The sequence below is a fragment of the Cucurbita maxima genome, unplaced genomic scaffold (genome assembly GCF_002738345.1).
Source record: "Cucurbita maxima cultivar Rimu unplaced genomic scaffold, Cmax_1.0 Cma_Scf00001, whole genome shotgun sequence".
Taxonomy (NCBI): domain Eukaryota; kingdom Viridiplantae; phylum Streptophyta; class Magnoliopsida; order Cucurbitales; family Cucurbitaceae; genus Cucurbita; species Cucurbita maxima.
The window spans coordinates 1,769,978-1,790,939 of record NW_019272017.1 but is presented as its reverse complement, the minus strand read 5'-3'; the positions used below and the strand labels follow the sequence as shown (position 1 = coordinate 1,790,939).

The window sequence follows — 20,962 nt, the reverse complement described above, 5'->3', positions numbered from 1 at the left end:
CAAAAATTATTATACATCGATTCGCTTGGAAACAATTTTGGTCAGTTATATTGCCAAAAAAAAAAAAAAAAAATTGTCAGCCCTGATCCGTTCTATCTATTACTGGCCAACGTTCTTGGTTGGTTAAAAAAGTTTGCACAAAATCTACTAAATAGCATATATTAATATTCATATCCATATAGTCGTTTGGATCCCATATTGATTGAAGAGGGGAGTGGAATATTATCTATAAATGTGTAAAAATTTCTAAATAACGGGTCAAAACGAATAATTTCTGGTAATAATAAACTTGGATGGTTACATATCTGCTAGCATTGAATTTGAGCCAGTAAAAGTTGTATGTAAAAGAGCATCTAGATAGATTATATACCATCAATTTATAACATATCATAGAACTACAATCATAAAACAGGATCTATTAGCTTCATAAAAAATATTGGCTCTTTCCTTTTTTATTAAAAAAATTCCCTTTAATATTTTGATCAAAAAATATATATGTTAATTACTGTTGTGTATACTCGCTTTTGTCATAGTATTATCCGCGTCAATAGCAAGTAAAATGACTGTTTTATCCTTGCTAGACATAATAAGTTGAAGACAAACAAATAAATTGAATGTTGACATAAACAAAGTTTAAGGAAAGGACAGACTTTGGTACTTTCATAGGAACCATATTCTTTGTGGTTTATGATTCAACATTGTTCACTTATACCTTTTGAAGCATGCACTTAAGCCACACTCTAACGAACACTTCACCAAACCAGTTATTACTACAATTAATGTGATTATTCAAATAACAATATAGTATCCTAACATATACAATTTATAATACTATGTATTAAGCGACATCAATAAATTGTAATCATAGGTTTCGTGGAAATGCGTCCTTTAGACTGCAAAAGCATCTCCAACCTGCAGTCAGTCGAAAGGGAGAGCTTCAGTTCATCGCAGCAGTAAAATAAATAGGTTCCTGAATCCTACTGCAGTACACAGATTTTAGCACTAGGCAACCCATCTGGTTGAAATCCTAGTAGAAGAAAAGAAACAAAAAAATGCTTCTAGTGATTAAATCGACAAATTTGTTGTCCAGGTTAAAGCTTACCCGCGATAAGACGGAGCCTCTAGTATGTAATTGTGGTTTCATCGTGGTCGTTAGCAGTTCAAGTTTGAAAATGATCAATTATGTGATCTATGACATCTGCACCTTCTATATGCCCGATGTGATCTTTCACCTGTTGATGGTATGAAGTAAGATAAACATTTAGAAAATAAGAAATTGCATACTTGTAAAGGCAGCAGAAGGGGGTTAAGATATTAGAGCAGCAATGGACTAATCACCTGTTTAACCAGGCATGTCTGGTTAGAAACAACTTAGAATGACTGACCAGTGGTACCAAACGGTAATCTAATTGAGAACTTAAACGATGTTTCAAACTTTGAACTGCTTTTTCTTTGTACTAGCTGTTCAATTTATTATTTAGTCTTTCGATTGCCACTCATTCAGAATAGACAGTGAACGCCCTGTCTGATACAAATCTTGTTTTTTTTTTTTTTTTTTGCTTTCTTTTCTTGAAACTAGTTTTAAAAAAAAAAAAAAATTGTTATGGTTTAAAAAAAAATTAGGAAAGTAGATTACAAACAAAGAAAAAGTTTGGAAATTAGCATGATATTTAACAATAGAAAAATAAACCGAAAATGTTATTGAACAGCCCGAAACCTATACTGGAAACAAGGAAAAAGATTGAAATTAGAAATGGCAGACAACTCTAGTTATGTCTGCACTAAGTATAATACAGTATGCTGTTGCAAAATTTGAGAGTAAAAAATGTATTTATCAGAAAAATATTTCGAAGCTTTCCTGGGTATTTCAAGGAAAATTAATAAGTAAAAGGGTGAAAATCAAGTGAAAAAGGAAATCAGACAGCAACGAAATAGAGATATAGAGATATGCCATTACGGCCGACATAAATCATCCAGAAGATAAAGAATGGAGGCTGCGTTAGCTGTTGTGGTGTAATAAGATTGACCATCAGAATTCAGAAGATATTGAATGAATTATGACATCCAGGGTTGGAAGTGCAGGAAGAAGTGTAAGAGAGAGACGGTGAGAGCTACCTGAATAATGCTGTGAGCTGCAAGCCTCTGTCTAGATTTATGAAAGCTAACATCTACTTTTTCCCATGACAGACGAGATAGACCCGTCACCAATTCCTCTAAATGACCAAATCCATGAACAAGCAAAGGACATTAGACAACTATGCTTCCGAAATTTAGCTGTCAACATTGGTCTACTATTTGAGTTGCATGTAACTTAGACAACAGAGAGAAAGTGCAAACCTTCCAGCCTTTCAGGATAGCTAACTTCTGTTGAGGTTGGTTCGATCTTCTCAGCATCGGTACCCTTGCAGTGTTCTTCATAAACAACATGAGGATACTTTTCGTTGACCGCATCTTCCCACTGATAATCCAATAGGAGTGAGTGGTTAATGATCATGATTGTCAAATTTATCAACTGGTTACCATGTATCCAGTGGTTAATATACTATAAGAAAAAATGGGGAAAAAGTACCTTTGGCAACTCATCAATACGTCTAATTGATGATGTTCTCCAACCAACAAAATCTTCACAATATCTTGTAAAGGAGAACAAAAATGAATAATTTGAAAATCGACCAATAACATTAAAAAAAATTATATTGGCTAGATAGACAGCCAAAAAAAAAAAGGATACGGTCGTAATCAACATTAGAATAGACGACCCTACGTTTGAATGACTTCAACGCAGACCTGCATTAATACAAATTTTAGCCATTCTATAAAGGAACTCCAAGAACTTTACCACTCAAAAGATCATATTGAATGTCAAAATGTTGATAATTACATGAAGTAGGATGCGCCTTGGTCTTCTATCATGCGTTGAACCAGTGGAGGCTTTCCTCCATCATCATCAGTCATAAAAAGGTGTTCGCCCGTTCTTCTAAGTATCCAATGGATAATCAAGCTTGCGAGTTTCTCAATAGCAGTTAGACCAAAAAGAAATGGTACCTGGTAAGAAAAACCAAGATTAACAAGAGTACAAGACCATAATTGACATCATCATCAGTCATAAAAAGGTGTTCGCCCGTTCTTCTAAGTATCCAATGGATAATCAAGCTTGCGAGTTTCTCAATAGCAGTTAGACCAAAAAGAAATGGTACCTGGTAAGAAAAACCAAGATTAACAAGAGTACAAGACCATAATTGACATCATCATCAGTCATAAAAAGGTGTTCGCCCGTTCTTCTAAGTATCCAATGGATAATCAAGCTTGCGAGTTTCTCAATAGCAGTTAGACCAAAAAGAAATGGTACCTGGTAAGAAAAACCAAGATTAACAAGAGTACAAGACCATAATTGACATCATCATCAGTCATAAAAAGGTGTTCGCCCGTTCTTCTAAGTATCCAATGGATAATCAAGCTTGCGAGTTTCTCAATAGCAGTTAGACCAAAAAGAAATGGTACCTGGTAAGAAAAACCAAGATTAACAAGAGTACAAGACCATAATTGACATGAAAAGTTGTCCCATGAATAAAGGATGAAAATACTAAAATTGACTGAAATGTCAACTGTTGACACTTAAAAAGTATCTGATGAGAATCTCATTAAAACGTCAATATAGATAGATAGTGGGAAAAGTTTTACTTTGTTTTTTCAATAAGAAACAAATTTTATTGAATTTCAAAGTTCAGATGTCCGAAATGTCTCACAACGCTTTGCAACTAACACTATTTACATAGTGATTACGGGAAGGTAATAGATAAATTACCAACAAGGAATCGCCTACTGCGAAAGTTCGATAGTTTCATCAATTATGGAAATAAGTATTTTTATTGCTAATAAAGATAAGAAAATGGATGAGAACATAAAGGAAATTGACAAAATCAGAGACCGGATATTGTAGAACACCAAGGGGGATCATCACTACAACGCTGCACTGCTGAATAGAAAAATAGACAGCCTTAGACCCAACAAGACGGAAAATTATCCAATGTCTGCACGCCTTAAATAACATCTCCAAGAAGACCGCACTATTTTGAGATAGGTATGAATTGGGCATACCATCACTGCTATTTAATATTTACATAAAAGAAAGAAAGCTTTTTACTTGCGAGAATAGTTATGATTATATTCCAAAGGCAACCAGCAGAAATCAGACCATGGTTTGATTTGTTGGGTCATACCAGTCCACGACTATGGCTATGTTAACTCCCTATAACAGAGTATGTCTAAGAATTTGCACCAGTTTGCATTCTGGATTTTAAAGTCTTTTACTTATCCAGACGATGCCAACAGCCAGACTGATCAAACTTCATAAAGAATACAAAGCTAACAACCAAGGCACTTGAAACCTAATTCGTTGATACCAAATCCAAAAAACAATGCACAACTTACCGTTAAATGTTTAAAGATAAAATAATCACAGATGCAAGAGCAGGAAAAAATTATCTAGGTACCTGCTTATTACCCCTTGAACCTAGGTGCGGTGTAGCAACAGTGACGAAGTTCACAGGCTCCAAACCACCTATTGCATCAGATGGCTCTTGTGGTTGTCCATTCGTAGATGCATCCTCTAATTTCTCAGTCTCAGGCGGTCTGTATAGTTTTCCAATGGCATACCTTGCTACTAACCCCCCCACAGAATGTGCAACAAAGGAGATCTTCTGTAGGTTGGGTTTTCTCTGAATCACTTGAAGAACCTGGAATGTTCATAAACAATCATCAGATTCTGGTACACATGAAATAGAACGAGACTATGCAATCAATTTAGTTGAATGCTAATCAGATGAAATGTTGAGCCTAAGACCTGACCTCTTCAGCCAATCGATCGCCCATCACATCAACACCGTCTAGCGTCAATTTAGACACGTTTCGCTCACTACCTAAAAAATAAAATGATTGAAACTGAGAAGACAAGCAAGGCAAAGAAATGAATGAAAAAAGAAATATTTATCATCCGGTAGTTAAGACTTGAGAGGATGTAAATGATTTTTTTTTTTTACAGATGAGAAACAGTTTTATTGATGAATGAAACAAGGGAACCAAAATAAAGAGTAAGAATAATAATAGTAACAAGATCGCATGGTTGGGTTCTAAAAGTCCATGGTCATTTAGATAGAAATTTAAGTGATTCTAAAGCATCTCTTAGTCTAAATCAACCCAGCTCATATACGCCTCTGCATTCAATAAAGCGTCAGTTCCCACAACATTAGATAAGGAAGTGATACTTGATCCTACTTACAATGAACAAAAACCTTGTCAGGAAGTCTTTTAACAAATTGCTCTGCTGCGTACCGCCAATCAGTGGAACTGCACAGACAAGTTCATAACAATTTGAATAATCAAATGGCAGCAATTATGTTCCGGTTGTTTGTGATAAAATGTGAGGAAAACAGTTAACTCAAAACAGAGGACTAAAAACAGCCATCGCCCAACTGGCCGAGCAGTCCAATTCAAGCAATGGTAAGTAGATATTTCATTTCAGGAAGCCAAATCATCACCCGCTAAAACAGCTCAGAGTTTACCAAAGGTTTCCCTCAATCGTAACTACACCGGAATACTCTAGGCACTACATTTCAAAGAAATCAACCAGATAAAGCTTGGAAATGGAAGCATAGCTTCAAAAGTACATGCAGAACCTGATTCAATCACAAACAATTCTATCCCGGAACATATATTAGCAAACTAGAAAACCAACAAACGAATTATCAGCCCTAATTCAACAGCAGCCCGATACATCGCGGAAGACTCTTAAATTTGAAGAAATAAAACAATATAATCAAACGCTCATATGAATACAAACTTACAACTAGCAATAAAGAGGGGGGAAATCCTCTTAGAAATATTTTAGAGTGATTAACATCTTCCGCATAGTGAAACTCGGCAATTTGAGAAAACACTACAACGGAACAAAAGATTGATCAGAAAACTCGTACCTCCCCATTATGCCATTGACCATGACAACGAGATGATCGGCGGAGAGAGAATCGCTCTCCTTAGAGCTCCAAACATCTTGGCCTCCATTCACCGACTCCGAGGAGCACACGCCGTTGTCACAAACGCCGTTTTCCATAGAAATTCAGCTAGCAATCGCCGTCACAATCAGTTCAAAATCGTAGGAAAACACAAGATCAGCAGAGAAGATGGCGCGAATTCGAGGGAAATTTATGCAGAAGGAGCGAGAAAGTGAAGGGAGAAGGGAAGAGAGGTAAATAGTTGGTTGAGACTGTGGCGAGATGAGACGGAGAAGGAAGATAAATCTTGAAAACGATGAAACTAATTGAAAAAGAAGACAAAGTAGTTGCTGACAGGTTTATTGTTTCCTTGCTTCTATTATCCCATACGGTTCCAATTATTTATTGGGTTTCCCATTAAATAATTTTTGTTTTTTTAGCGTGTAAATAAATATAATTACGAAATTTAATGTGTTTTCTAAGGTACTAATACTAATATAAATTAATTTTAAAAATTATCTTCTAGAAATCATTTCCCAATTATTGGATAAGATTTTTTCTTTTTTTCCATTTCATAAAAATTAAATTAATTTATAATTAAATAAATATAAACATATAAGAGAATTGGAAAAGTATTATATTAATTTTTTTTTATTATATTTATGTTTTTTTATATTATATATCGTTGGTACATAACTTTAAACGTATTTTTTCATTGGGATTGACAAGGCTCAAACCCACTACTTCTGCCTTGATAAGGCGGTTCTCTGACTGATTGAGAGCTCTGGAATCTCATACTCTATTATATGACCTTACCACCTTCCTTCTACTGTTAGTACTTGGGATCGGTCTCACCTAAAGCGGGTGTACTAAGGATCTCTTAACTGTGCATAACACTTTGAATAGGCAAAAGGATTTATGTTTATCCCCAACTTCCTATCGATCCACATCTGCAAAGTTGATTCAATCACACTGGATAAGAAAGACATATTTAATTTTTAAAATAATTAAAAAAAATTATATCAATTTTATTTTCTATCCTAAAATAAAAACAGGAATTAGAATGTGTAAAAAGATAAATATTATTATTGTTATTATTTATATATTTTTTGGTGTGTGTGATGAGATAAAATTCTCAATACACCAACAAAACTTGCCATGTTTTCAATTATATATTCATATATTAAATTTTCACGCACCTCAAAATTTTGGGCATTGACCAACTAAAATCAAATCTCCTCACCAATAAGAGAAACTAATTTGTTTAATATTAAATGGCATTAATGTCAAATAAATAGTTTGTAATTAATAAACTCATAGAAGCAACCACATGGAAACAAGGCAAACACGAATAAATAAATAAATATATATATATATTTTGTCCCTCTCTTCTATTTCAGTTTCATTCTAAGTTCCAATTTATTCTTTTACTAATTAAATTTTGCATTTTCTCAATATATATACATATATATTTTTTAAAACATTAATTTTAAATTATTTTTACCAGATAATTTATATTTTTTTATTAAAAAAATGTAAAACATGCAACAAAAATATAACTTAACGTTTAATATAATTTTTAAAAATTCAAATTTTAATATTACCATTTTCGTATTTAAAAAATATATAATTATTTATTTATGAAATATATATATATATATATATATAAGTAAGATGGAGATTTGGGTGGGTAAAGAGTAACGACGAGTTAGGTAACCTTTGTCTATAGTCTCTTTCGTCTCCCTCCTCCGTTCTCTAGCAAAAATATAATTTTTTTCGAGTGAGTTCATAACTTATGAGTTAAATGGACATCTCTGATTACAATAGTTCTTAAAATATAAATATTAAAATAACATGCGAGGAATTCTAAACTTGTAGTTAACATTATATGATTGTTCATGACTAACGAGAGGAAATTTGAATGAAATTTTATCGGATAATGACAAGTTTACGAGTTTGTAGTTATCAATATTACACGAAAAAAATGAAACGTGAATCATAGGAGAAAAAAGTATTTAGAATCTTGAAACTTTGGAATGGTCCATAGAAAAATCAATCTCAATTTGGTGTGATTTTACGTAATTTATTTTAATAAATAAACTTTTGGTTGGAGTTTTTGTACTGAGATCTAAATAAGAAACCTTATCACGAACCTTTTCATGGTAATGATTGTCTGTAACTTTGCACGTGAAATCTCTTGCATGATCAAATATTGAAACAAATTATCGTTTTTTTTACGCATTTTTCGTGCATGAAAGTGATGTATGTCCATAAGCTCTAAGTATACGGAAGTGACGTGCATATAGCCGGTGTGTATGTGAGTAATGCACAAACCCGTGTGCATGAAAATGACCACATTAGAGAGAGAGAATTGGAAACCAAAAGGCTAAGTAGTGATTTTGGTGGTCGAAATTAAAAATAGTCTGAGTTGTTACACATATCCAACTTCGTTGAGTTTGAATTTTTCTCTTCACAAATATTATATTATCTGGGCTTTCCCTTCCGAGACTACTGGAGAGATTTTCACACTCGTGTGTGTAAAAGAATGTTTAGTTTTCCTCTTCAACCAACGTGGGATCTCATAATCCACAATTTTGAGGCCCAACATCCTCGTTAGCATAACGCTCTGTGTTTCGCTCTGATACCATTTTGTAACAAATTGTATAAAAGTGAATCATCAAATGGTATTAGACATTGGTTAAAGTAGACTGGACTCTCTTCATAATAGACGCATTTTAAAACGTCGAGCAAAAGCTCGAAAGAAAAAGTCGAATGAAGACAATATAAATTAGTGTTGTGCTTGAGCTGTTGCAGTACTACACTCACTATTAGTGTTAATACTTAACGTGTACTCTCTTTTTATGTACTACGCTCACTATTAGTGTTAATACTTAACGGGTACTCTCTTTTATGGCTTTGGGCGTATAATGGATTTTAAGAGGGGTGTAATTTTCTGATTCATGGGTTAAAAATTATTGTTATTTATCTTGGTTAATTTATTTTACCATGAGCAACAATAAGTATAGGGTTAAACAATGGAAACTGAAAAATTATGTCGCGGAACGCACAGCTTCATCGCCCTCCGTCTAACGCACGAAGGAAGGCGACTATGAACGAACTCGAAGGATTTTTATGCCGCTTTTAGCTTTCTCTCGCATTTCGTTTTCATGCCATCATCCATGCCATCGAGAACGCATTATCGATCTCAGCCTGAGCATTTAACTGTTTTCATAGATTTCTGTATCTATTTTTGATTGCTGGTTCACTCTTGATCGGCTCTCACTCGAGCTCTCCTCCCAGGTATAAGCTTGCAAGTCAATGGTTAATCGTACGTATGTTCGTGTTGTTTTTTGAGCTCTGCAATATTTTTGCGATGCTTTATGTTGCTAACTGTTGAAAATTTGTTAATTCGAGGGTTAGGAAGCGAAGGGGATGGGATAACGCGGGTAGACGAAGGGCTAGGGGGTTTTGTGGTGTTTGGGGCTTTCGAGGCTGTGTGAAGGTCGTGGGTTTTGGAATGGATGTGTGAGGTTGAGGGCCGAGGGGTTTGTTGTTTGAATTACACGAATTACTTGTTTAGGCTTGCTAATCCGTGTTACCCTTATGCAATATGCAATGCGGGTGGTACAAAGGATTTATCCTTATCCCCATGGACACTACGTTTGTGGATCGTGTAGCTCTGGATCTTATGGAATGAATAGAGTGTTGGTTTTTGTTGAAGTCTTATGGATTCACTAGCATAGAACACATCGAACCAATTGTCTTACAAATCGAGATAACTCGTTAGATGAACTACGAGTTACCCTTTTGCCGTTGTTCTTGTTCTCATTCCATTTTTTTTTTAACTTTACAAGTGTATTTAGGACTATGAAGCGCACTAGTGTTTTGGGCAAAAAAAGTTATGGTTTTCAACTAATCGAAACTCACTGTATATAAAATGTACATATATATTAGAAGGCATTATGATTTACGAGATAAAGACAACAAATAATTAACTAAAGACAACCAAAGTTCAAGTACAAATAGGCTATAAAATCTTTATCTCTATTTCTTCCATTATTGGATTTACAGGCCGCCTTATTATCCTCCTCAGCTCAGTCTTATTTCCATGTTACTCCTAATTTTATTCCACGATCCACATCTAATAGAGAGAAAGAATGTCTTATTTTTAAAGGTTGAACAAATAGAACTTTGAGCTTTTGGTCCTAAGTTTTTTTTTTTCTTTGTTTAATTTTACTGTTTATTTTAAAAAACTTATCACACTTAAGCGAGAAGTGCGTATTCAGCACAAGCCTTTTGGGGCTTTTTAAAACAATGCACATGTTTTTTCTATCTAACACGTCTCAATACTTTCCTCATTGGAGTATTCCTCGACCCTCTATACTTTTTTGTGCAAGGCCTTTTGATTGTCTAAAAAATTTCTCTGGATGAGCAAGTCTCTTTATTTCCTAGTTGTTTGGTCTTTCTCTGTTCTCTTGAGTTTTCCTTTTTGATTTTTACATTTGGTGATCACAGTAATCGAGAGACTTACATTTCTTCAAATTTCAAAAGTTGCGACTAGCCGAGGGTTTCATCCAGCAGATTTCATCCTAGATTGATTTAGGCACACTTTTTCTTTCTTACTTCCCGATCCAGCTTAATGACTGGTTTTGATTTGTGTTTTTCTATTTTCTATCATGTACGCTCTCCACCTCCTCTTTTATGACGTTTTTGTGCGTGTTTCTTCTGCATGGGAGTATACCTGTAGGCATGTTATCAATTTCCTCATAAAAACAGAAGTGCACACTCCTTTAACTCTACAAGTCAATTAGACCATAAAGAAGCTAAAATATAACTTTCAATCAAATCATTGCACTGTCTTCCTTTATACATCTGTAATGCCTTCCCCCCCTATTAAATTCCTGTTGTGATGCCTCAGTTTATTTTTATTCTATAACTTCAACTGATTTATTATGCATATTATAAATTTTCTTAGTTGTTTCTTATAAACAATATCTATATCTTTTGAATCTTTTATTCCATATTTATAAAATTGTGTTCATTTTATTTTTGGGCTGGGTAGGGAGATATTTGAAGAAGGAATTTTATATTCACAAATCATTTCTGTTTTAAATCTAATTTTATCTCCATATTCCTATGCAGATGTCTTGTAATCCTAACAACTAGTTTTGAAGTGGTAATTAAGGTGTTTACAATCAATGGATTCACCTGAATCCAGCAGGATTTATGTGAAGAGAGATTTAGAAGATGGTTCGGGTGTGAAGAATGATGGGGCAGGAGATGATGAAGGGTGGGATGGCTGTGATAAGAGAAAACATAGGTCAAGTAGGTCAAGAAAGTCAAGCAATGGAGAAGATGCCGATGAATTAGACAGTAGTGGAAGAAAAAAAGCATATGGGGATAGAAATGACAGTCGAAAAAGGTCAGGCGGTTCTAATAGAGGAGATAGTGAAGAAGATGAGTATGATTCAAGGAAAGAGTCACGTTCAAAGCAGACAAAAAAGAAACAAGAGGAGAGCACCTTGGAAAAACTTAGCAGTTGGTACCAAGATGGAGAATTGGATAATAGGAAAGATGGTGGGGATAAGTTAGGAAGTAGGGGTCTTGGTAAAGGAGATGAAAATGAAAAAAGAAAAATGACTTCAAAGTTTTCTGAGCATGAAAGTTCTCAGAGTAGAGGTAAAAACAAAGAAGAAAGATCTCATGATGTAGATTCTGAAAAGACACTAGATCGAGATTCCAAACACTCAGAAAAGAAACATAGTAGCCGAGAGAAAGGTCATGGATCTTCCGAGCAGGCAAGGAGATCTAGGAGAAGATGGGATGAACCTGATGCTGACAACAAAATTGAAGAAAGTTATTCTGAAAAAGTTGAGGGAAGAAGTTGCAAGGCTTCTGATTTGAAGTATGAGAGTCCAAGGGAGAAAAGTGTGCCATCAATAAATGAAGCCAGTGAGAGTAAGGGTCAGGGATCAGATTCATTCAATGACAAGAGTACAAAGTCTAACTACAAGGAGGATAAAAAACTTGATGCAGATAGAGGGAAGAGCAGAGGCAGGACAGAAGTGCAAGAAGAAGGTAGTAGGGCAAGTTCAGTTTCTCGTGAAGATAAATCAAGCCGAGACAAAACTGAGAAATATAGGCAGCAAAAAATTTCTACTAGTAGAGATGCTGCAAATGGTCGAGAGAAAGCACTCAGTTGTGATGATGATGGACGGACGTGGACCAGAGATAAAGGTGCAAGAGAAGTTGGAAATGTCGACAAGGCCAAAAGTCCTGACAGGCTGGAGAGGCATCAAGAATCAAACTACACAGATGTGGAGTATGAAAGAAGTTTTAACCACAAGCGGAAGGAACTAGAAAAAGAGGGTTACAGGGATGAAAGGCCAAAAGGCAGAGATGATAGTTGGAGTGATCGAAACAGAGATTGGGAAGGTAATGCTGACAATTGGAAAAGACGGCAACATGGAAACCAAGACAGTGATACAAAATCTGGGGATTATATGTACGATCATGGTAGGGAGTGGGAGCTTCCTAGACATGGCCGTGAGCGGATTGATAGTGAAAGGCCTCATGGTAGGTCTAATAATCGTAAAGATGGGAATAGGGGTGAAGCAGTGAAGACATCGTCAAACTTTGGCATTTTGAACGAGAATTATGATGTGATAGAGATCCAAACCAAACCTCTGGATTATGGAAGGGTGGAGTCTGGAAACTTTTCTAGGAGAACTGAAGCTTCCCAGCAATCTGATGGTAAGTTTGCACCTAGTGATGGTGAGTGGATGCATCAGCAGGAAGGAAGGGCAAGGAGGACTGATAACTATGTTCCAGGGCAATCTGATGGAGATTTGAAGGAGAGATATGCAGATGAAGGGGGGGCAACACAAGATCAGAATCCATGGAGGGATGACTTTGATTTCCATGGTGAGAAGGGAAGAGGCCAGAAAGGCGTAAATTCAGGTCGCATTGCTGGTGGTCAAAGTTCTAGCGGTGGTTCACAGCAACTATATGGCAATCAAGAGCCAGGGTCCTTCAACCGAGCTGGTCAGCAAGGAATGAAAGGGAATAGAGTAGGGAGAGGAGGCAGGGGAAGACCTGCCGGGAGAGAGAGTCAGCAGGGTGGAATTCCATTGCCAATGATGGGATCTCCTTTTGGACCTCTAGGAATTCCTCCACCAGGACCAATGCAGCCACTTACTCCTGGAATGTCACCTGGTCCAGGCCCACCAGTGTCTCCTGGTGTCTTTATCCCACCATTCTCCCCACCAGTTTGGCCTGGTGGTCGTGGTATTGATATGAATATGCTAGCTGTTCCACCAGGACCATCCGGACCTAGATTTCCTCCAAATATTGGGACACCACCTAATGCTGCCATGTATTTTAATCAATCAGGCTCTGGGAGAGGTGTTTCTTCAGGTGTAGCTGGGCCTGGTTTTAATGCTTCTGGACCAGTGGGGCGGGGTGCTCAACCTGATAAAAACCCTAGTGGTTGGGCTGCCCAGAAAGGTATTGGTCCTCCTGGCAAGGCGCCTTCAAGAGGAGAGCAGAACGATTACTCTCAAAATTTTGTTGACACAGGAATGCGACCACAGAATTTCATCCGGGAGCTTGAGCTCACAAATGTAGTGGAGGACTATCCCAAACTTAGAGAACTCATACAGAAAAAGGACGAAATTGTAGCCAATTCTGCCTCTCATCCTATGTATTACAAGTGTGATCTGAGAGACTTTGAACTTTCACCAGAATTCTTTGGAACCAAGTTTGATGTTATTCTCATTGATCCCCCATGGGAAGAATATGTTCATCGGGCTCCTGGTGTTGCCGATCACATGGAATATTGGACTTTTGAAGAAATTATGAATCTTAAAATTGAGGTAATTCTTATGTTAGAGATTTTACCAATAAAGCCTTCGGCATTAAAATAAGTTGGGACTGGAAACAATTTAGTCAGTTGACTTTTTCTTCAACTACATCACCATCATTTTCCCTTTTTTGTACAGTTTCTTTCTGTCAGTATCAAATCTTCTCAATTTTTTTTTTCAGGCAATAGCTGATACACCTTCTTTCATATTCCTATGGGTTGGCGATGGTGTTGGCCTTGAGCAGGGCCGTCAATGTCTTAAGAAGGTAAAAATGATTATGCCTCCTTATTAGAGAATATGAGTAGCACTTTACCAATGCTTAGGTTGTGGTATACATGCCTACTAAATTGTCTTCACCCATTTAAAAAATTTCCATTGAATGATTCATTTTGGTGGGTGCTTAGTGGGGATTTCGACGCTGTGAGGATATTTGTTGGGTGAAGACGAACAAAAATAATGCAACTCCAGGTTTACGACATGACTCCCACACTCTTTTCCAGCACTCCAAGGTCAGTCTAATTTTCCATTAAAAATTTCTGAGCAACCTTATTTAGATTTTGAGTCTTCTGCTGCACTGTTATGAGATCTATCCTTTTCACTCGTTTTTCTGCTGTCTCAATGAAGGAGCATTGTCTCATGGGCATTAAAGGAACTGTACGTCGCAGTACTGATGGACATATTATCCACGCAAACATTGATACTGACGTAATTATTGCCGAGGAACCTCCTTATGGTCAGCATCGTCTTTAGCTTCCATGCCCTTGCCTGTGTTTGCATATCTTTTGATATTTTTAGTATATATTTTCTTGGTGTGTATGCATTGAAGTCATTTTCGGTAACAAATATTGTAAACTTCGCAGAGTCCAACTTATGCCACCTGGTTTTTCTACTTCTTTCTAGCATTGATGTTTTTCATGAATGGATTAATGGACTGTGACCGTAGTTTTATGCTTAAAATATATCTCAGGTTCAACCCAGAAGCCCGAAGATATGTACCGGATAATTGAGCATTTTGCCCTTGGCCGCAGGAGGCTAGAGCTCTTTGGTGAGGACCATAATATTCGAGCGGGGTGGCTGACTGTCGGTAAGGAGCTGTCGTCATCAAACTTTCTTTCTGAGGTATGACAACAGGAAACTAAAATTTTCTGCGTACACAAAGTATCGCGGCAACTGTTTTGCTTATTGTTGACCTCTGAAAATTGTATTCACGAACATATGAAATCTGACATTTGCATGGAAAAAATAAATGTGATCTTCTTGTCAATACTACACATTTTCTGACTGGATTTGAACTTTTCTCGAACAACATTAGTAGCTCGTACAAAAATTAAGTGAAAGATTAAGAAAATGCCTTACTTGCCTCGTATATTTTTGTTGCTGTCACTTCCTCATTTTGTTGGCTGCTACCATCAGTTATTATTATTATTCATCTCTGAACTTGAATGTCACATGGTTCATATTCAGGCATATATCAAGAACTTTGCTGACAAAGATGGAAAAGTTTGGCTAGGTGGGGGAGGCCGAAATCCACCCCCAGAAGCATCTCATCTTGTTATGACGACCCCAGATATAGAGTTGCTTAGGCCAAAATCACCGATGAAAAACCAGCAACAAATGCAGCAGCAACAATCAGCAGCAGCTTTAACTGCAGCCAACTCGACTAACCGGAGGCCAATGGGGAACTCGCCACAGAATCCGACCGGTTTAGATGTTTCAAATCCCAACCCTATTACACTGCCCCCTTGGGGCTCACAAATGGAGGGTTTTAAAGGACGAGAAGGCAACAGTATTCCTCTAGGCGATAAAGCTTTTGATATGTATAGGTTGGGCGAGCAGCCAAGCGGAGAGTATGTTGATTTTGAATCTCATAGACAGATAAATATGTTGTAATATATATTGTTCCTTCATAACCTTTTCCTCATAAAAGAAAAGGTAGAAACGTTTTTATAGGCGTTGCCATTTCCATTACTTAACCTGTAGCTGTTATATTACTTAATTTTGTTATTGATTCATTGCTTTAAAGAAGGTTGAAAGAAAGTGATTCAATCTTGTTATTGAAGGTTCTACTCTTGCTGTCTCAACTATCTTATGAACTTAAAAAAACCATTTTAATTCATGATGGAAGTTTTGAGATGTCAATTTGAGTCCTAAGGAAAATAACTATTTTTATCTTCAAACATATTATAATGGCGTAACCGCAGTTTCATTCCTACATCTTTTTAATTTTCACACCTTTATAAATAATATTTCGTTTTCGGTCTCGTTCTCCTTCTCAATAGATGTGAGATTTCCCAGATATTCTCTCCTAAAATCTTTATCTAATGTATATCTTTATACATTTTTACGAGATTAAATAGATATTTTAAAAATTAGGGGACTAAAATATAATAATTCTAAAAATTGAGAATAAATAAAAGCCACCGAAAAGCTCGAGAAATCTCGGAGAAAGGAAAAAAAAGAAAAATATAGCTGTTTTATTTATTTATTTAATTTTATTACTATAATAATAATATATATATATTTTTTTGTTTTAAGTTCAGTAATTTTTTTAAGAGCTCGGCTTGGGTTCAGGGTAACGGTAATTTTATTTTACCTTTTATTTTTTTAGAAGGAGCGGTAATAAAATAATACGAGGGATATAATGGGATTTCTCGGCGAGTGGAGATTCTTATAATAAACCCTAGTGCAAATTTGACCAACTGGTTTGCCTTCTTGGGTTTAAGGTTTTTGAGCGCCTAAACAAAACTACCGCCATCGCTACACCCGCCACTCCGGCAGGCCTTCGACACAGAAACCTCTCTTTACGGTAGCGGGATTTGCATCGCTCCCGGACTTTGGAGTTCTCCAGGGTCATCTCTCGCACTTCATTCACCAATGGCTTCATCCATCGCTTCGCAGTTGCAAGCTATCAAATCCTTTGTCCAGGCCGACTCAGAGCCGCTCAAAAGGCCTTTCACTCGACCTTCGATTCTTTTTGACCCCAAAGAAGCAGCTGACATTGATGTCGATACTATATTCGGCATTGCCTTACAAGGTCAGTCTTGAACGGGCTTCCTCAACAAGTTTATCCCATTCTATACTCGGATGAATGTTAACTAGTTTGCTCAGTTATCTTTTTTTTTTTTCTCTGATCCTTTTACTCTGAGATATAAATGATTGTAACTATTCTCCAATGAACTTAGCCGGATTAGGTTCCGAGGCTTAAGCTTATTGAGTGATTTGCTTGCGTAACTACTAGTTTTTTATTTTGCAGCGGAGGGTCTCAATATTCTCATTAGCTAAAGTGCTTTTTTGATTGATCTTCAGGGCTGGAGGTTCTTATTAGCATGGATGAACGTTTCAGAAATTATAAGAACAATTTATTTAGCTATAAAAGTAGAGAGCAGGATAGAGAGTTGATGGGTGAAGAGGAAAACAAACGTATTAACGCTACAATTAGTTCGTACCTGAGACTGATTTCGGGGCACTTTCAACAACCTTCCTCACTTAAGACTTTAGAGTACTTGATTCGCAGATACAAGTAAGTATTCTTCAATTAATCTCCCAAGTGACAGGATCAAACCCTCTTGAGACGTTGCCTCTTTCTCTTAGTCGATATCTTCTTACGCTTTACAAGGTAATCATTTTTTTTTTCAGGATTCACGTGCATAATGTCGAGGACTTAGTTCTTTGTGCCTTGCCATTCCACGACACTCATGCTTTTGTTCGATTAGCGCAGCTGCTTGTTTTGGGGTATGAAATTCTCTTCTAATTTGTTTCAGCTCTGCGACTGCGGACTTCATGAAGATTTTTAATCTTTTTCTTATCTGTGTTTTAGGAATAGTAAATGGAAATTTCTGGAAGGTGTGAAATTGTCGGGTGCCCCACCACCAAGGAAGGTTATAGTGCAACAATGTGTCCGTGATCGTGGTGTTTTGGAAGTTTTATGCAATTATGTGAGTTATTATTATTTTTCTTTATCCATCTAGTATTCTTAACGTTTATTTTAAGAGTATATTTTTTTTCTTACGTCTAGTCACGATTCCAGTCATAAATGACTATGCTATTTCTATTATAGGCTATTCCATCTAAGAACTTCCATCCAGCGAGGCCAGTTGTCAATTTCTGCACTGCAGTTGTTATAGAAGTTTTGGGTACTCTTACAAGCATTGAGCCCAATGTGTTAAACATTGTTCTTTTGTTTATTAGAACTGGGCTTCATCCTGGCACCAAGGGAATTACTGATCAGAAGGTAAGTTAGTAAGGCATATTGATTTCTATAAGTTATTTATTTATTCATTTCCCTGATAAAATGTACAAAAAGTAGAGCACAAGCCTCTAAGAACCACACTTAACGTATTAAAGAAATACTCCCCAATACCCAGATTAATCAGAGAAATTGTTCCTTAATAGTTATTTACAAAATTCTTTGGTAAGATTTAGAAGCTTAAATCTTGCTATGAGAAATTGTTCCACTGATTTTGGTCTTGTAATTGGGTTTCCAAGTATCTTCACAGAAAATGCTTGGCAATTTGAAGGAATGATCTGTTTTCCACTTACGCTTGAAGGAGTGACCACAAATTGCTTTATGGTTGCTTTGTTACTTTAATTAGATGTTGTCGTAAAAAATTGTCTGTATCAAATTATTATTATGCAATCCTTCCGTTGAAGAAATATTGGTGTCCATTAATAGTTCCATAATTAGGGTTACCAAAGGTGGGTGAAGAGATTTATGGTTTTAGTTAGAGCGGAAGTTTGAGTACTCATTATGTCGGTTGGAGTCTTGTGGCACTAATATCTTTGATACCAAAGTGACTAGCATCTCAAGCTTTTTGTTTTGGATTTGTTTTAATTTTTTTGTGCCTAAATCTGCAAGCCTTAAATGTTTTAAGTTATAATCATTGCATTCACTTTGTATTTTCTTTCGTCCTAAATTATTGGCATGTTGTGAATCTTATAAGCATTTCTGGTTGATTAATTGCACTTCTGTCACGTTTTTCCATGTTACATCTCTTAAGTTGGTTGTATTTATATAACTATATATTGTGCCTCTGTTCCTTTAAATACAGGCTGGTGCTTTGATGATTGTTGGTTTGCTAGCCAACAAAGCCATATTGGTACCTAAGCTAGCTAAGAGTTTGATTCGATCCATCTCTGAGATTGCCAATGAGGATGCGAGGGAGTCAAGTGATATGCAATCAGTTCGACTCTCACTTATGGCTTTAATCACCCTTGCTCAGGTATTATTTTGGTGAAAAGGCGATCTAAATTATCTTCTGATTTGCATAGTTCATTCTAAGCTTTATTTTAAATGGAAGAGAGAACTTTAAGGTTTTTTCTTATCATAAGAGGTAAGGCCCAAACCATATCAGATGTGAGAATATTTAATACCACGGCTCTTCTTAGCGTTTTTCTTTTGCCATTTGTATATCATCACCCCATCATGCATCATGAATGTATCATCGTTAGAAAAGAGGTCCAATGTATAAGCAGTGTTCTAATAATTATTCTCTCTAAATCTTTTTTATTTTTTAACTTTACTATTTTATAGTTTTTCAAGAATTGAAGCCTTTTCTTGTGAGCTCTCTAGTGCTAGGTTTTTTTGACTTAATTTGGACGTATTTTTTAATGTCAACTCTTGGAACTAACCTCTTTAATTTTTTTTCTAAATCAATGATTAATTTAAAAACCAATTGAGGTTTAAGCAGGTTGATTGAACTTGTTTTGGATCAAATGATCTCATAGCTTCTTGGCCTAGAGGGTGGTGAATTTCAGTCGAACTCTTTGGTTATGGGTTCGAGGTCTAGCAGGTGAAGGAGATGAGAGAAGAAGATTCAACTTATTTTTGGAAAAAGTTTGCCGAAATATCCTATTGTTTGAGAATAATTGTGAACTGATGCTGATTTTTTTTCCATGATTAGCTGACCAAACCAAATAAATGAACGAAAAACTAACCAAACCAATTGAATTGACAAGAATTGACCAAACATGCTTAAGTTTTAATTTTCCTATAGATTTTGGTTTGTTCTGAACTTATCTTTTCTATCTATTTTTCAGTCCCAATCAGTTGACATGTTTCCAAGAAAGGTATTGGATATCTTGATGGGGATTAGGTAATATATATTACTTGCTGAATTTCAATTCCTGTTGCTTCTTGTTTTGGTATATATTTGACTTTTGTTTTTTTTTATGATCATTTTCTACTCATATTTTACGTTGTCTTCTTTCTCTTGTATTTTAATGTGAAGGGATTTAGCTGGCATTCTTTTGGAACTATCCAGAGCTTTCAACATCGATAAATTCCTCTCCATCCTTATGGATTCCTTAGTTGAATATAGGTGGGACTGAGATTTTTCATTTGTCAGCATCTGATGTTGTGGATGGTTTAACATCGAGTTATTTGTTGTCTGTAGTTTCTCTAGTGACTTGTGTCAACGTGGTTTGATCTCACTAATTGAGACTATTCCGATGATGCATTTAATGCATAATATCATTACCAAGGTTTTAGTGAGCTGCTCTAAATTTTCCGAGAAGAGTAACACCCCAAGCTCTTCTAATCCAGGTATATGTTGAAACTTGTTATTTAGTGCGAATTCTTCTCGTTTTTCCTATTTTTTTAGTGTGCTTGTTCTTGTTATTTGTTGTTTATTTTAATTTTTGTTGGCTTCAAAATCATGTATTTTTTTTTGGGTTAGTGCACAAAATATTTTGGCATAGGATTTGGTTATATAACCTTGAGAGGAAGAAGGATTCTTCATGAAGGGAAATTTCTCCGCAAAGTTTCCATTATGATGCTTAGTGGGAAATAAACTACAGTAGTGATATGCATTATCATTATTTTTTTTATAAGAAACAATTAAGGACTATACTCATCCTCAAAGGAGGACAACCTATGGGCAGGGTGGTAAAACCCTTTCCTAAGAGGGACATTCACAAGAAGAATGTAGCGATATTATTATGAACTAAGTTACCTGACATTTTTCATACTTGTGAGTTTAGCTTGATTCTCTTAAATTGGAGTGATTTTTTGTGGCTAGTGATGTACTCATTTTTGTGGATTTTTTAAAATGCCTTCGTACATCATTTCATTTTTCTCCTTGAATTTCTTACAAAAAAAAAAAAAAAAAAAAA

The 20,962-nt window shown here is 35.9% G+C and overlaps 3 protein-coding genes across 3 annotated transcripts in view; 2 read left to right on the top strand and 1 right to left on the bottom strand.

The window, feature by feature from the left end:
* Positions 1 to 632: 632 nt before the first annotated feature.
* Positions 633 to 6,350, bottom strand: LOC111485418 (putative lipase YOR059C). The gene is made up of 11 exons (XM_023132299.1): positions 5,973 to 6,350; positions 5,279 to 5,346; positions 4,849 to 4,919; positions 4,490 to 4,736; positions 2,882 to 3,041; positions 2,732 to 2,787; positions 2,570 to 2,622; positions 2,338 to 2,458; positions 2,116 to 2,213; positions 1,103 to 1,232; positions 633 to 912 (listed from the first exon to the last, which is right to left on the bottom strand). The coding sequence occupies exons 1-10, from the start codon at positions 6,107 to 6,109 to the stop codon at positions 1,161 to 1,163; spliced, it is 1,083 nt and encodes a 360-aa protein (XP_022988067.1). The 5' UTR covers positions 6,110 to 6,350; the 3' UTR covers positions 633 to 912; positions 1,103 to 1,160.
* Positions 6,351 to 9,039: 2,689 nt separating this feature from the next.
* Positions 9,040 to 15,880, top strand: LOC111476878 (methyltransferase-like protein 1). The gene is made up of 7 exons (XM_023120733.1): positions 9,040 to 9,290; positions 11,133 to 13,864; positions 14,034 to 14,117; positions 14,257 to 14,361; positions 14,477 to 14,585; positions 14,820 to 14,971; positions 15,317 to 15,880. Exons 2-7 carry the CDS (start codon positions 11,189 to 11,191, stop codon positions 15,740 to 15,742), a joined length of 3,552 nt encoding a protein of 1,183 aa, XP_022976501.1. The 5' UTR covers positions 9,040 to 9,290; positions 11,133 to 11,188; the 3' UTR covers positions 15,743 to 15,880.
* A 662-nt stretch (positions 15,881 to 16,542) lies between these two features.
* Positions 16,543 to 20,962, top strand: part of LOC111476556 (uncharacterized protein At3g06530) — a 24,950-nt gene continuing 20,530 nt past the window's right edge. The window contains exons 1-9 of the mRNA XM_023120268.1: positions 16,543 to 16,886; positions 17,159 to 17,372; positions 17,489 to 17,584; positions 17,670 to 17,787; positions 17,910 to 18,083; positions 18,901 to 19,071; positions 19,889 to 19,944; positions 20,080 to 20,169; positions 20,245 to 20,393. Of these exons, the coding sequence (XP_022976036.1) occupies positions 16,727 to 16,886; positions 17,159 to 17,372; positions 17,489 to 17,584; positions 17,670 to 17,787; positions 17,910 to 18,083; positions 18,901 to 19,071; positions 19,889 to 19,944; positions 20,080 to 20,169; positions 20,245 to 20,393 (1,228 nt within the window). The 5' untranslated portion in view covers positions 16,543 to 16,726. The remainder of the gene's footprint in view (positions 16,887 to 17,158; positions 17,373 to 17,488; positions 17,585 to 17,669; positions 17,788 to 17,909; positions 18,084 to 18,900; positions 19,072 to 19,888; positions 19,945 to 20,079; positions 20,170 to 20,244; positions 20,394 to 20,962) is intronic.